The 16,059-nt window shown below is 41.0% G+C and overlaps 2 protein-coding genes across 4 annotated transcripts in view; both read left to right on the top strand.

Annotated features, from left to right (window-relative positions):
* Positions 1-842: 842 nt before the first annotated feature.
* On the top strand, positions 843-11,470 carry rpl35 (ribosomal protein L35). Its single transcript, XM_014142654.3, has 4 exons — positions 843-943; positions 1,701-1,837; positions 8,710-8,791; positions 11,266-11,470. Exons 1-4 carry the CDS (start codon positions 941-943, stop codon positions 11,413-11,415), a joined length of 372 nt encoding a protein of 123 aa, XP_013998129.1. The 5' UTR covers positions 843-940; the 3' UTR covers positions 11,416-11,470.
* Positions 11,471-12,482: 1,012 nt separating this feature from the next.
* The window catches only part of si:dkey-220k22.1 (multiple epidermal growth factor-like domains protein 9), an 87,625-nt gene continuing 84,048 nt past the window's right edge, over positions 12,483-16,059 (top strand). The window contains exons 1-2 of one of the 3 annotated variants that reach the window (XM_014142636.3): positions 12,487-12,988; positions 13,124-13,246. In XM_014142636.3, the coding sequence (XP_013998111.1) occupies positions 12,721-12,988; positions 13,124-13,246 (391 nt within the window). In that variant the 5' untranslated portion in view covers positions 12,487-12,720. Of the gene's footprint in view, positions 13,247-16,059 lie in introns of all 3 variants that reach the window. The other 2 variants (XM_014142628.3, XM_014142645.3) reach the window with 2 other exon arrangements.

Below are 16,059 nucleotides of genomic sequence, written 5' to 3' on the forward strand. Positions count from 1 at the left end.
AATACCACTGGATAATTGACTTGCTAAATAACTTGAAATGTAAGTAATCAAGGTAGCTCCTCAGATGTGAGATCTTTTAATCCCAGAAATATTTCAGGTACAGAAACAATGATGTAGATCTTGCTTGACTTCTTTTCAACTTGTGCAGTGCCGTTTCACAAGATCGCTATAGAAGACACAAAGTCCACTTTCTTCACATTAAGAATTTCTGGGTCCAGCTGGTGATTCACTACAATTGACCTTCAGAGATAATCTTTCTACCCTTTTGATAGCCTCCTCATAGGGAAATTCTCTCCACTGCCCTGATTTTGGCAAACCCAGTCTCTTTCACCCTACTCGGGCTTTCCAGGGATGTCACCTCATGTTCTCCACCACAGTTACAACACGTTGCTCCTTGTCGATTTGGCGCAGCTCCGTGCTCAGGCCAATTTCATTAAACATGCTGAGAGTATGTTATGGAGTACCACAGTGTGTTATTTGACAGACAACCCTATGGTTAATTTTCTGTCTAAACATTTGTTGGTTATTATATAGCTATTTATGTGTGAGATATTTATTTAATGCCGTTTGAATGTTCACAGTGAATAAAGCTTGAATGTTCACTCTGAATATTAACCAATTATAATAACACATTTGAAAAATGTTATGCGTTCAACTCAAAATTATTGCTAAATGTGCATCAAGTGGTAGCAATATTTAAATTATTTTGTTTTGATTCCCCCAAATTCATTAACTATTGCAATACTATTTACTGTACAACGAAACCGTTAAAAAAGATGTCCATCACTTTTTTTACTGGGAGATTTTATTTTGAAACCGGAAATCTAATTGATACCAGTTCTTGTCAGGATTACGAAGATTCTGATTGGTCGATAAAAACCCGGTAGATGTTCCTACCTGGCCCCTCAACTTCCTTTTTGGTGAGCTATCAGCGACGACGATGGTAAGCAATAATCGACAACAAGTCAATCTAACACAATCTTCCATCATCCAGACAATTTGTATATAGTAACATTTATAAAATAGTTGTCACACATCTCTGGGCTTCGTGTGATTCATTTTTGATTCAGTCCGCCTTCGTATTCGTTGATTAGAATGTTCTGCACGTTCAGAATCCAGTGGCACTTTTTTTGGGCTAACCCCTCAGATGGTCAGGTTTACATTAGTACTACGAGAGACAGACAAATGAATGACATCGACTGTCAACTAGGTAACTTTTATCTCACATAGTGTAGTTGTTCATTTTAAGTTTTTATTAGTCGCTAGGTAGACCATCTTGCAAATATGTTGTCTGGTGTGAAGTATTTTGAGGCATTGACATAATTAGGCACTTGTCAGTTTTCTTTTGGGTATGTTTGTTGGTGCAACAAATGTGAGTGCTGTATTTCAAGGTTCAGGGTTTTGGATGTTTATCAAAGAAGTATGTTTTATATGGGGATCTTGCCTGAACCATCCTCAATCGTAATTTAAGTGGCCTAGGACACGGTCATCATTTTATAGGAGGCCATGGCGTGTGTTTTGGTTTTCCCTCAAGGGTGAACATTGTCATACACTTGACTCAGATAAATTACAACGTTATTGTGGTTATCCTGTTAGATCTGTATGATTAGGCAGATTGCAAAATATTCCATGTTAGTCTGAAGTCAACAGTAAAGAACTACCGTCCTAATTAATGGGCTGTTCATCAATGTTTTTTTCAGGCTAAAATCAAGGCCCGAGACCTGCGGGGCAAGAAGAAGGAGGAGCTCCTTAAACAGCTTGAAGACCTCAAGGTGGAACTATCTCAGCTCCGTGTTGCCAAGGTTACGGGTGGTGCTGCATCCAAGCTGTCCAAGATGTGAGTATTGTTTAGAATCACTTGTGCTTGCTAACAGTCCATTTTACCTTTCCTCCCACAATGTTTTGCAGACAGGTCATATGCAGAAGTGTCTAGTGGCATCATTTAAAACAGGCATTAGGTGAATGTAAACAAACACAACTGTACCCATATGAGCATTTCCTCACCTTTGGACAACAATGTCAGGAGTTTAGATGGAATGCTCACAGATGTGAATTACTGTGTCCAATTCACCACGCTTGATGTCTATGGGTTCTCAATGCACACATTTCTGGGAGGGTGCAGGTAGGCTAGGTGAGATCACAACCGCGCACTTCACAGGATCATTATCCGCTCAACCCTCGAACCAGTTACTGGCCCAAGGCTCTTAACCACTAGGTTACCTGCTGCCCCTGGTAGAACCTGAACTCTCAGGTAATGGACTGTATCTTGTTGACCTGGTTCTGTGTTTCCTGATAGCGATAGAACTTAAGCTTAGAAGTGTTTAGCGACGCATCGTTCCTATAATGTCTGAATATGTCACATGCGTTTCCTAAAACTCTGCGTAGAGAATGTTCACTAAATGGGTCTTTGGAGCATGTGTCGATACTGATAAGATTGAAAGGAAGGCAGTGCTGCTCTCAGATCAGCGTTCTCTATTAAAATTCTTAACTAACATAAGTAGTCGTACACACTACTGACAACGGATCAGTTCCGAGAGAGACTATCACCTATGGCTACAAATATTGAGGCGTTTTATTCTGTCGTAGCCTCTCTTGCATTAAATCTTAGTTCTCACATCATTGTGCATGTTGTTACACAGGAAGTATATTGAGGCAAAATGACTAGGCCACAAAAGCAAAATAGAACTCAATTGTATTTGGTCGTTATTGTTATTGAAATATGGAGGTATATGTAGCCTGTTGACCTTAGAATGAAGTCATCTCGGGAAGCCTGGCCCTGAAGGTTTTTCAACAACCTTCATTTGAGCATTTTAAAGGGAACTTTAAAATGTATTTTATGACATGGGTGAAAGTTGATTGAATTTATTCCCGGTACAGGACACGCTGAATTTTATAAATATATATATATATATATATATATATATATATATATATATATATATTTATATATATATTTATAAAATTCAGCGTGTCCTGTACTGGGAATAAATTCAATCAACTTTCACCCATGTCATATATATATATATATATACTGCTAAAAAAAATAAAGGGAACACTTAAACACAATGTAACTCCAAGTCAATCAAACTGTCCACGTAGGAAGCAACACTGATTGACAATAAATTTCACATGCTGTTGTGCAAATGGAATAGACAACAGGTGGAAATTATAGGCAATTAGCAAGACACCCCCAATAAAGGAGTGGTTCTGCAGGTGGGGACCACAGACCACTTCTCAGTTCCTATGCTTCCTGGCTGATGTTTTGGTCACTTTTGAATGCTGGCGGTGCTTTCACTCTAGTGGTAGCATGAGACGGAGTCTACAACCCACACAAGTGGCTCAGGTAGTGCAGCTCATCCAGGATGGCACATCAATGCGAGCTGTGGCAAGAAGGTTTGCTGTGTCTGTCAGCGTAGTGTCCAGAGCATGGAGGCGCTACCAGGAGACAGGCCAGTACATCAGGAGACGTGGAGGAGGCCGTAGGAAGGCAACAACCCAGCAGCAGGACCGCTACCTCCGCCTTTGTGCAAGGAGGAGCAGGAGAAGCACTGCCAGAGCCCTGCGAAATGACCTCCAGCAGGCCACAAATGTGCATGTGTCTGCTCAAACGGTCAGAAACACTCCATGAGGGTGGTATGAGGGCCCGACGTCCACAGCTGGGGGTTGTGCATACAGCCCAACACCGTGCAGGACGTTTGGCATTTGCCAGAGAACACCAAGATTGGCAAATTTGCCACTGGCGCCCTGTGCTCTTCACAGATGAAAGCAGGTTCACACTGAGCACGTGACAGACGTGACAGAGTCTGGAGATGCCGTGGAGAACGTTCTGCTGCCTGCAACATCCTCCAGCATGACCGGTTTGGCGGTGGGTCAGTCATGGTGTGGGGTGGCATTTCTTTGGGGGGCCGCACAGCCCTCCATGTGCTCGCCAGAGGTAGCCTGACTGCCATTAGGTACCGAGATGAGATCCTCAGACCCCTTGTGAGACCATATGCTGGTGCGGTTGGCCCTGGGTTCCTCCTAATGCAAGACAATGCTAGACCTCATGTGGCTGGAGTGTGTCAGCAGTTCCTGCAAGAGGAAGGCATTGATGCTATGGACTGGCCCGCCCGTTCCCCAGACCTGAATCCAATTGAGCACATCTGGGACATCATGTCTCGCTCCATCCACCAACGCCACATTGCACCACAGACTGTCCAGGAGTTGGCGGATGCTTTAGTCCAGGTCTGGGAGGAGATCCCTCAGGAGACCATCCGCCACCTCATCAGGAGCATGCCCTGATGGGAGGTCATACAGGCACGTGGAGGCCACACACACTACTGAGCCTCATTTTGACTTGTTTTAAGGACATTACATCAAAGTTGGATCAGCCTGTAGTGTGGTTTTCCACTTTAATTTTGAGTGTGACTCCAAATCCAGACCTCCATGGGTTGATAAATTGGATTTCCATTGATTCTTTTTGTGTGATTTTGTTGTCAGCACATTCAACTATGTAAAGAAAAAAGTATTTAATAAGATTATTTATTTCATTCAGATCTAGGATGTGTTTATATGGGGACCACAGACCACTTCTCAGTTCCTATGCGCAATGTGTAAAGTATTGGTTTCATGAGCTGAAATAAAAGATCCCAGGAATGTTCCATACTCACAAAAATATTATTTCTAAAATGTTGTACAGAAATGTGTTTACATCCTTGTTAGTGAACATTTCTCCTTTGCCAAGAATCTGATTAAACAGCATGATCATTATACAGGTGTACCTTGTGCTGGGGACAATAAAAGACCACTCTAAAATGTGCAGTTTTGTTACACAACACAATGCCACAGATGTCTCAAGTTTTGAGGGAGTTTGCAAATGTCATGCTGACTGCAGGAATGTCCACCAGAGATGTTGCCAGAGAATTGAATGTTAATTTCCCTGCCATAAGCCTTCTCCAATGTCATTTTAGAGAATTTGGCAGTACGTCTCACAACCGTAGGCCATGTGTAACCACGCCAGCCCAGGACCTCCACATTTGGCTTCTTCACCTGCGGGATCGTCTGAAACCAGCCACCTGGACAGCTGATGAAACTGAAGAATTTCTGCACAAACTGTCAGAAACCGTATCAAGGAAGCTTATCTGCGTGCTCGTCGACCTCACCAAGGTCTTGACCTAATTGCAGTTTGGTGTCTTAACCTCTTGGGGCTATGTGGGACGCTAGCGTGCCACCCGTGGTGCACCCTATCAACAGAAGGTGCATTTCAAGAGCAGCAAATTTGAAACCAAATAAATGTCAAAATTCTAATTTTTCAAACATACAACTATCTTACACCCTTTGAAAGATAAACATCTCCTTAATCTAACCACGTTGTCCGATTTTCAAAAAGGTTTTACGGCGAAAGCATAAAGTTAGATTATGTTAGGAGAGTACATTGACAATAGCGGTGTGTAATGTTTTGTCAATTCAAAGACAGGCGTCACTAAAACCAGCTAAAATGATGCACTAACCTTTTACAATCTCCATCAGATGACACTCCTAGGACATTATGTTAGACAATACATGCATTTTTAGTTCTATCAAGTTCATATTTATATCCAAAAACAGCGTTTTACTATGGCGTTGATGTTCAGGAAATCGTTTCCCTCCAATAACCGGCAGTCAAGTCAGCACAACAAATTAAATAATTAATATTAGAGAACATTGGTAAAATATTATATTGTCATTTAAAGAATTATAGATTTAAATCTCTTGAACGCAATCGACTTGCCAGATTTAAAAAATAACCTTACTGGGAAATCACACTTTGCAATAATCTGAGCACTGCGCCCAGAAAAATACGCTTTGCGATACAGACGAACGGCCATGTTGGAGAGATCTAAAATCGAAAATACTATGTAAATAATCCATTACCTTTGATTCTCTTCATCAGATGTCACTTCCAGGAATCCCAGGTCCATAACGAATGTAGTTTTGTTCAAAAAAGCTCATTTATGTCCAAAAAGCTCCGTGTTGTTAGCACATGATCTAAGCCCGCCGGACTTCACTTCATGAACGAGGGGAAAAAATATATTTACGTTCGTTCAAACATGTCAAACGTTGTATAGCATAAATCATTAGTGCCTTTTTTAACCAGAACATGAATAATATTCAAGGTGGACGAATGCATTCTCTTTTAAAACGTATTGGAACGAGGGTACCCAACATGACCTCGCGCGCCAGAGTCTAATCGGCCATCACCGTTCCAAGGCTCTTGTTCGGTCAGATCTCACAGTAGAAGACTCAAAACACTTTGTAAAGGCTGGTGACATCTAGTGGAAGCAATAGGAAGTGCCAAAAGATTAATACGCCCCTGTGTGTTTCAATGGCATAGGCTTAAAGGTAATTCAACACATCAGGTATGCACTTCCTGTCAGAATCTGTCTCAGGGTTTTGCCTGCCAAATGAGTTCTGTTATACTCACAGACACCATTCAAACAGTTTTAGAAACTTTAGGGCGTTTTCTATCCATATATAATAAGTATATGCATATTCTAGTTACTGGGTAGGATTAGTAACCAGATTAAATCGGGTAATTTTTTTTATCCAGCTGTGAAAATACTGCCCCCTAGCCCCAACAGGTTAACTAACTTCAGTGTGTAAATGCTCACCTTCAATGACCACTGGCACGCTGGAGAAGTGTGCTCTTCACGGATGAATCCCGGTTTCAACTGTACTGGGCAGATGGCAGACAGCGTTTATGGTGTTGTGTGGGCGAGCGGTTTGCTGATGTGAACAGTGTCCCATGGTGGGGTTATGGTATAAGCTATGAACAATGAACACAATTGCATTTTATCAATGGCAATTTGAATGCACAGAGATACCGTGATGAGATCCTGAGGCCCATTGTCGTGCCATTCATCCAACGCCATCACCTCATGTTTCCGCATTATCATGCACGGCCCCATGTTGCAAGGATCTGTACACAATTTCTGGAAGCTGAACATTTCCCAGTGTTTCCATGGCCTCCATACTCACCAGACATGTCACCCATTGAGCATGTTTGGGGTGCTCTGGATTGATGTGTACGACAGCGTGTTCCAGTTCCTGCCAATACAGCCATTGAAGAGGTGGACAACATTCCACAGGCCACAATTAACAGCCTGATGAACTCTGCGAAAGAGATGTATCACGCTGCATGAGGCAAATGGTCACGCCAGATACTGACTTGTTTTCTGAACCACGCCCCTACCTTTTTTTAAGGTACTGTATCTGTGACCCAAAGATGCATATCTGTATTCCCAGTCGTGTGAACCCCATAAATTAGAGCCTATTGAATTTATTTCAATTGACAGATTTCCTTATGAACTGTAACTCAGTAAAATCTTTGAAATTGTTGCATTGTATATTTTTTCTATGTAGAATCCCTATTAATTCAATAGGATTTCTATGGGCCTAGTCTTAAAATATTTGTCATTTTAAAGCTGCAATGTGCATCTTTTTGGGTGACCTGACCAAATTCACATAAAAATGTATTATAGATCTGTCACTCATTGAAAGCAAATCTAAGAAGCGGTAAATATGTTCTATGTGTGCTGTTTCTATTATTCCTGTTAAGGTTTGTTTTTGCGTCTTTTACTTTCGGTTTTGTACACCAGCTGAAAATACAATGTTTTTGGAAAATATATTTCACAGTAGTTTAGATGGTACAATGATTGTCGACGCTATACTTACTTGTTTTGTCACACAAACTGAAACTGTAATTTTAGCAAACAGGAAATGGCAGAGCACTGCAGAAAACGCATCTTTAACTTTTAAAATGTATGACCCTTTTATTTTGGCATAAACACAACCAGTCATGACGTTTTCATCTGATTATCAAACATTCATGTCAAAGGGCTCCTTTACTAGGCTACCTGCACACGTTCATCCACTCACAACATATTACCAGCCTCCAAACAGTGGTGAATGGAAAGAGACATCTGTTATTCAAAACACCACAAAGTGTCATAACGTTTGGCAATTGTCATTAGGTTAGCATTTATGCATCCACTGCTGTCCGTGCATCGCTGTGTTCGCCAGTCATCTCTGCCTTGGCAGAAATGTCTGTTCTGGTCGAACCACATCGCATTTTGGAATGTAGGCTATACCACCCGTTCAAGTTCATTCACACATTTTTCATGGTATTATAGCCTGCAGTTTTCATGACGTTTTGTGATAGGCTCGTGTTTTACTGGTACAGCGTACCGGACCATAGCACCTTACTTTTACCCCTGCTTATGAGGGAAAATCATAACCAGATCATGGCCAGATCGGCACACCCCTCATAAAACATGTTCAACTTGAATGTACTACACATTGTTTGATATAAGGCAGAAAAGCAATTGTACATTTCCCTACATCTTATCGGTACAATTTGAAAGATAAAGTTAAAACGTGGTAAATAGCAATATGTCATTAGTTGCCATGATCAACATTGCAGATATTGAGATGAGTAAGATTCAAGACTTTTCTTTCACAGTCGCACACAGTATCTGCGCATGTGGATGGGTTTGCTTCACGCTCTTACAGCATGGGAGCCACAGGAGGGGTTGATTATCGTGTTTTAACGCTCTGTTGTGGAAATAGACCAACTATGCTGTTTAATTTTTGCATCTACGTCATATGGCGGAGTCTACCATTTAAGTTTTAAATAATATGTTGAAAGTGCAATGTTTCATGTATTTAACTTATTCCCACCTTTTATTTCAGCCGTGTCGTTCGGAAGTCCATCGCCAGAGTCCTGACAGTCGTCAACCAGACCCAGAAGGAGAACCTGAGGAAATTCTACAAGGTAGGCCTTTTATTTAAAACTTTGTTGCTGGCTTCATGGATTGAAGTTATAGGATGTTATAGTATAGAATCACAGTATCTATGCGTCATGATGGTACAGTATCCTGAGGTCACTAGCAATACTGAGCTCTAATTGTCTTCACGTATTTGGTGCATCAGCGTTAGATTCTTTTCACAACTTTATTTGGTGCATCAGCGTCACTGATTCTTTTGCTGAATCATGATGTGGAGTTGGTGCTTGAAAGTGGAGTTTCCGCTAATTGAAATCCAGCCACATCTGCCCTAAGTAGGGCTGTTTGCTGTGACTGTATTACCGCCACACCGGCAGTCAAATTCCACATGACCGTTTAGTCACAGTAATTAGGCTTCTCTATGCTTTGATGCTGCTGATGGTCATTAGTAGCCTACCAAACTTGCTAACTGCCTGGTACTCAGCACTCTATTGTCCCTGTAGTCACTCTGACATCAATGCAAATGTGATCAAAAATTGAATCAAACACTTCATGACAGCTCATGTTGCGCAACATTTCTATAGGCTATGCAATTGCTTGAGAAAATTAGTTTTTTGATGGCCTCCCATCGGCTTTTTATAGGCTAGGCCTAATATATTTATTTCCTTTCCTAATGTTAAACATATATTTACAACAGGAGTATAGCCTACCTGGCTGGCATGCAAATTAACCACGGGGAAAAGCATCCTCCATTCGCTATTTAAGTGCATAGATGACGTGTATTTTTTCCAACTGCCTTGTTTCGATACAGGTGCATGATAATGGTCCATTCTAAATCAAATACATTTTCAAACATATGTAAAGACAAGATTAAATCATGAATAGTTTGATGGGTGGCAATATTAGCCTATCACTTGTGAATGATGCCCAGCATAAGAAAACATGCTTTTTTTTTTTGCGAATTTTTCTAATCACACCTCAGGCCTATATGTTTTGATAAGGTTTGTATTACAACTAAAGTGGCCAAATAACTTCTTAAAATTAAGCACATCTGCTTTACAATGCGTGTAGAGCCTAACCGGCATACATAGGCAGCGGGTGAGTTTCAAGTTTGGGGAAGATAATTTTCACCATTAAAATGCACCTTTATAATAAAAGCATTGCATGCATATTTGCATTTGCGGTCACTTTTGATAATGGTGTTTTTCCACTAATGAACATTTGCGCTTATAGCCTACTATGATGTGTGCATTGCTGCTCTTATAATGTGAATAAATAAACTATTAGGCTATCAACATTTTAAGCTAAACGTTCTGATCTGTTGCGTCAGCCACATGGCATAAAGTATTTTTGATGCTAGTGGTTGTATTCATTTGGGATCTATCGCATCCCACAATTGTCCCAGACTATGTTTGGAATATTTATTTCTCGCACAGAATAGAATAGGTCAACTTTTGTACTATGGGGGATAGTAGATTGACATAGGCTAGTGCTTTTGGTGTTCATTAGGCCTACCCATCTTGTTGGCTGTAAATTTGGACAGTTCTTCCAATATCTTCAATATGCACCTTTGAATTGCATAAGGACGCATGCAGTTGCGTCCCCGACGTGTCGGTCTTCACTTGTAGCCTTTGAGAAAGACCCGATCATGTGATGGAGAGCCATGTGAAGGGCTTCAACGCTGCCCCCGGGGAGAAGGGCTTCAACGCTGCCCCCGGGGAGAAGGGCTTCAACGCTGCCCCCGGGGAGAAGGGCTTCAACGCTGCCCCCGGGGAGAAGGGCTTCAACGGCCACTGGTCGCAAAAGGCATGGATTTTTTTTTGGGGGGGGGGGGGGGGGGGGTGCATTACGGCCACACACAGGGGATGCTGCCGTGAAATTCTAGGCATTATGAAGTGCTTGTCAAATTGTGAATGAGCGACTGATGAAGTGTGTACAGCCTGCGCAAAAAACTAAACAGAGCTCATGCCTTTCAAGAGTTTTTTTCCAAATCATCATTAGTCACATCAAGCAGCCTTACAATGTATTAAAAATCAAAACATATAATCCAACGTTTGTAGAACTAAAGTTAAAGCAATAACACTAAATTAAGCATATAGGAATACCCATTTCTTTGTTAACCGCTCAACACAGAAAAGCCGCATCTGCGCTCTCCCTCAAAGCGTTTTGGAGAAAATATTATTTATATTTTATTCAGCTTTGTCTATTTGTGTTCTTGATACCATAAAATAATGCCATGGAATTCGAAGCAAATCTTGTCTGCTAAATTAACTAGTGTAACCCATAGCCAATTGGCATAGGCAGATTTTTTTTTTTTACCTTTATTTAACTAGGTTAAGTCAGTTAAAAACAAATTCTTATTTTCAATGACGGCCTAGGAACAGTGGGTTAACTGCCTTGTTCAGGGGCAGAACGACAGATTTGTACCTTGTCAGCTCGGGGATTTGAATCCCTGAAATCATAGAAATTGGAATAGTGATTTGAATGGAATTGGAATCTTTACACTTTTTTGCTTCTTTTGCAGGGTAAGAAGTACAAGCCCCTTGATCTGAGGCCCAAGAAGACCCGTGCCATCCGCAGGCGACTGAACAAACATGAGGAGAGTCTGATGACCAAAAAGATGCAGAGGAAATCACGCTTGTACACTATTCGCAAGTTCGCTGTCAAGGCTTGAGTCTGTACCTTTTTTGTATTGAAAATAAATTACCTTTCCCAGGAAAAAAAGATAATGTTGTCTTGTAAGTGTTTGAATTAAATCTGTCAGAGAATCGCAAGGGAACAGCTTTTTTTTTAACAGTATTTTGTCTTTTTTAACAATTGGAAAAAATGTACAATGTTTAAAGATGTGACAAACAAAATAACAAGGGAAACGACATGGGGAAAATGATCAAATGAAATGCTGGGACCTCATTCCCTCCCCTGTGACATGTGCGTTCTCCATTCTCCATCATTGATCTTAAACTGAAGGATTGGTGTATAAAAGTTGACTATGATCTTATCCAGAAACCTTTTGTCACTACTCCTAAGTTAGGCATTTAGTCTTGATTGACCATGCAAAGCCTATCTGCCGTCTATGAGCCATACAGCATTTACTGCGATAAGGCCTCTGCAAAAGTCAAGGCATTCATACTTGCCTTTGCATAAAAGAGCTGTTGTCAAGGATGTGAGTATTTGTTTATACTGGACCTCCCGCCTCCACCTACCGTCAACCAATCATGTCAATGCAGAGCTATATGGAGCCCTCCGCATTGTTACAATATTTGAGCAGCGCACAACGATGCAGTACAGAGTTCAATTTTGCCTCTGCCAGCTTCTGGAGGCTCCGCAATTGCATCACATCATCCATACGGCGCCTTCGACCACACTTTCCAATCAAGTATAAATAGGCTTTTAGGTTAAATATTTCCCATGTAGAGTTTAGGTAGGAGTAGGTCCTGACTTTGGTTTCGCTGAGTCGTCACCAGATGGTGCTCTAGGTTCGCGTGTAATGGACACTTCAATTAAACTATATGTCATGAAGTCAATCATGAATAGGCTTTTAATCTATTTTGGCAAACTACATTTATTCTTTACTAAATCAACCAAAACCCGTGTTATTTGTTCATGTGAATTTTGATTAATTACCAAGTTTGTGTTTTGCAGCAAAAAAAACTGTCGTAGACAGTATTCCCAGTCTCTATAGGCCAGAGTAGACAACTCTTGTGTTTAAAAAAAAATAATAATAATTGGGGAAACGCCTAGGTATACAATAAATTAGAGACATCTAAAATGTACAACTCTTAACAGAGCTCTTTGCATTGGTTGGAGCGCTTGTCAATCATATTGCCCCATTGTCTCGTTGGTGCGACGGATAGTAGAACTCGAGCTGGTTGTAAGCGCGAGAAAGCAGTTGTGGCAGCAGAACCAGTGATGGGTGCACTGATCTTAAGTGCTGTTTAGTTGGAATTGTTCAAACTTTTACGTGGGGAGCTGAAAGAACATGAAGTGTGAACTTAGAACTATGTTAAGGTCAACGATGCTGGAATTACTTTTGTTTTCATTGACAGCTGGGTTATATCGTGCTGCACCGCGCGCCTCCAACAACAATGAACTGTCTGTATCAAAGCAACCTGCCATGTCCGAAATCACACTCGGGCAGCTCGGCACTACCATGCCAAACTATTTACCCGAGGACAATGTGAGGTTGTCCACAATTTCAGCGCTCTCCCCAGTTTCTACCGCGACCACATCGGCAAACAGGATTACAGGTAAAACCACTAAATCTTCCCAAACAAACAAGTTGACCCGAACAGCAAAGACCACCATAAGTGAGTCCATATCGAAGGAGTCCTCAGTAAAAAACAATGATGGTACAGCTGACATAACGCCGATAATTTACACAGGAATATTTCGAACTACAACACCAACTGCTTCGACAATTTCTACATCGAGGACTCCTGAAACAAAGACACATTCTAAGCCCACCTCTCAGCCTCTACCTGTCCCCACCACTGACACGCAACAAAGTAAGTCTCTGCTCTACCCATTTTTGGAAATTGAAATGCAGTAGGATGTTGACCTTTATTTTGAAACAGGATTCTTTTCATGTCCAAACACCGCGTAGCATGACATTAAAATATTTATTTGAAAATGAAACGAGGCAGAGCACTGTCACTGCCATTTATCTCAAGACACATGACCCTTTTCCAGTTAGAACGACAAGTCAGAAAAGGCGATGGGAAATAATGTAACTTATGTTAAGTGCCTAATTGTCCTTTTATCCACTCTAGCCTACTTAGTTTTTGGTTTTGTTTATGCATGACGTTACATGTGTATAGCTGTAATGCATTATAGATGACGTCTGTACCATGTCTCAACTCAATTTGAGTGGTCCTCGATGTTTACTTTTTTTATCGGTGTTTTGTATCATTGTGGAGGGACAATTAAATACAATTTTCTAACTCTACATCCAGTTTGTTAATTGTTTCAACCAGCCCAGTGTGACTACTGACTGACGTACACTGCAATAGGGTCATTCATTGTAGCATCAAGCAATGACGAATATATATGACGCCATCAACAGATATTTTGCATGAATTGTGTGGTAGCCAGTTTCCCTGTTTCATGGAAACTCATTGAATGTCCATTTTTTTATTTTTTTATTTCACCTTTATTTAACCAGGTAGGAAAGTTGAGAACAAGTTCTCATTTACAATTGCGACCTGGCCAAGATAAAGCAAAGCAGTTCGACAACATACAAAAACACAGAGTTACACATGGAGTAAAACAACATACAATCAATGATACAGTAGAAAAAATATCAGGTAGTTGTCAGGGTTTTGTCCCAGCCCTGCTCTAACACATTCCACTAATCATCTGCACGCATCAGGGTCTTGAGTTACAGGTTTTGGGAAAAGAAAACTGAGCAAAACTACTATTGAATCCAATATATTTTTTATTGTGAATGTCATTGTCTTGCCAGATGTATACACCCCTACTCAACACAGTAACTCGTACATCACACTCTACAGGTACAGTTGAAGTCGGAAGTTTACTTACACTTAGGTTGGTGTCATTAAAACTCGTTCTTCGACCACTCCACAAATTTCTTGTTACCAAACTATAGTTTTGGCAAGTCAGTTAGGACATCTACTTTGTGCATGGCACAAGTAGTTTTTCAAATAATTGTTTACAGACAGATTATTTCACTTATAATTCACTGTATCACAATTCCAGTGGGTCAGAAGTGTACATACACTAAGTTTACTGTGCCTTTAAACAGCTTGGAAAATTCCAGAAAATGTCATGGCTTTAGAAGCATCTGATAGGCCAATTGACATCATTTGAGTCAATTGGAGGTGTACCTGTGGATGTATTTCAAGGCCTACCTTCAAACTCAGTGCCTCTTTGCTTGATATCATGGGGAAATCAGCCAAGACCTCTGAAAAACATTTGTAGACCTTCACAAGTCTGGTTCATCCTTGGGAGCAATTTCTAAACGCCTGAAGGTACCACGTTCATCTGTACAAACAATAGTACCGCTCAGGAAGGAGACGCGTTCTGTCTCCTAGAGATGTACGTACTTTGGTGCGAAAAGTGCAAATCAATCCCAGAACAACAGCAAAGGACCTTGTGAAGATACTGGAGGAAACGGGTACAAAAGTATTTATATCTACAGTGAACCAGGCCTATATCGACATAACCTGAAAGGCCGCTCAGCAAGGAAGAAGTCACTGTTCCAAAACCGCCATTAAAAAAACAGACTACGGTTTGCAACGTGCAGTTGCAAACCGTAGTCTGTTTTTTTAATGGCGGTTTTGGAGGACAAAGATTGTACTTTTGGGGACAAAGAGTGTACTTTTTGGAGAACTGTTTGGAGGAAAAATTAGCATGGTTGCAAGCCGAAGAACACCATCCCAACCGGCGGTGGTAGCATCATGTTGTGGGGATGCTTTGCTGCAGGAGGGACTGGAGGGACTGGTGCACTTCACAAAATAGATGGCATCATGAGGAGGAAAAATTATGTGGATATATTGAAGCAACATCTCAAGACATCAGTCAGGAAGTTAAAGCTTGGTTGCAAATGGGTCTTCCAAATGGACAATGACCCCAAGCATACTTCCAAAGTTGTGGCAAAATGGCTGAAGGACAACAAAGTCAAGGTATTGGAGTGGCCATCACAAAGCCCTGACCTCAATCCTACAGAAAATTTGTGGGCAGAACTGAAAAAGCGTGTGCGAGCAAGGAGGCGAACAAACCTGACTGTTACACCAGCTCTGTCAGGAGGAATGGGCCAAAATTCAACCAACTTATTGTGAGAAGCTCGTGGAAGGCTACCCAAAACATTTGTCCCAAGTTAAACAATTTAAAGGCAATGCTACCAAATACTAATTGAGTATGTAAACTTCTGACCCACTGGGAATGTAATGAAAGAAATAAAAGCTGAAATAAATCATTCTCTCTATAGTTATTCTGACATTTCACATTCTTAAAATAAAGTGGTGATCCTAACTGACCTAAGACAGGGAATTTTTACTAGGATTAAATGCCAGGAATTGTGAAACTGAGTTTAAATGTATTTGGCTAAGGTGTATGTAAACTTCTGACTTCAACTGTATATGTATCCTGTCTGGAGTGTTTTGGCCTAAAGATGTGTCAGATGTTTCTGGCTACCTTTTTGTTTTTGTGTAGTTTTGTGTCAATAAAGTAACATTGGGAGGAAGTCATCGATGATTGAAAATGGATATCATTGCAGGTCTGTGGGAGTGACATGAACATGAACTAATACGCCGGTGATCTTCATGTGTGGAGTGAGATTGCAAGTCACAGCGTGGGTGAC

The sequence above is a fragment of the Salmo salar genome, chromosome 01, assembly GCF_965601325.2.
Source record: "Salmo salar chromosome 01, fSalSal1, whole genome shotgun sequence".
Classification (NCBI taxonomy): Eukaryota; Metazoa; Chordata; class Actinopteri; order Salmoniformes; family Salmonidae; genus Salmo; species Salmo salar.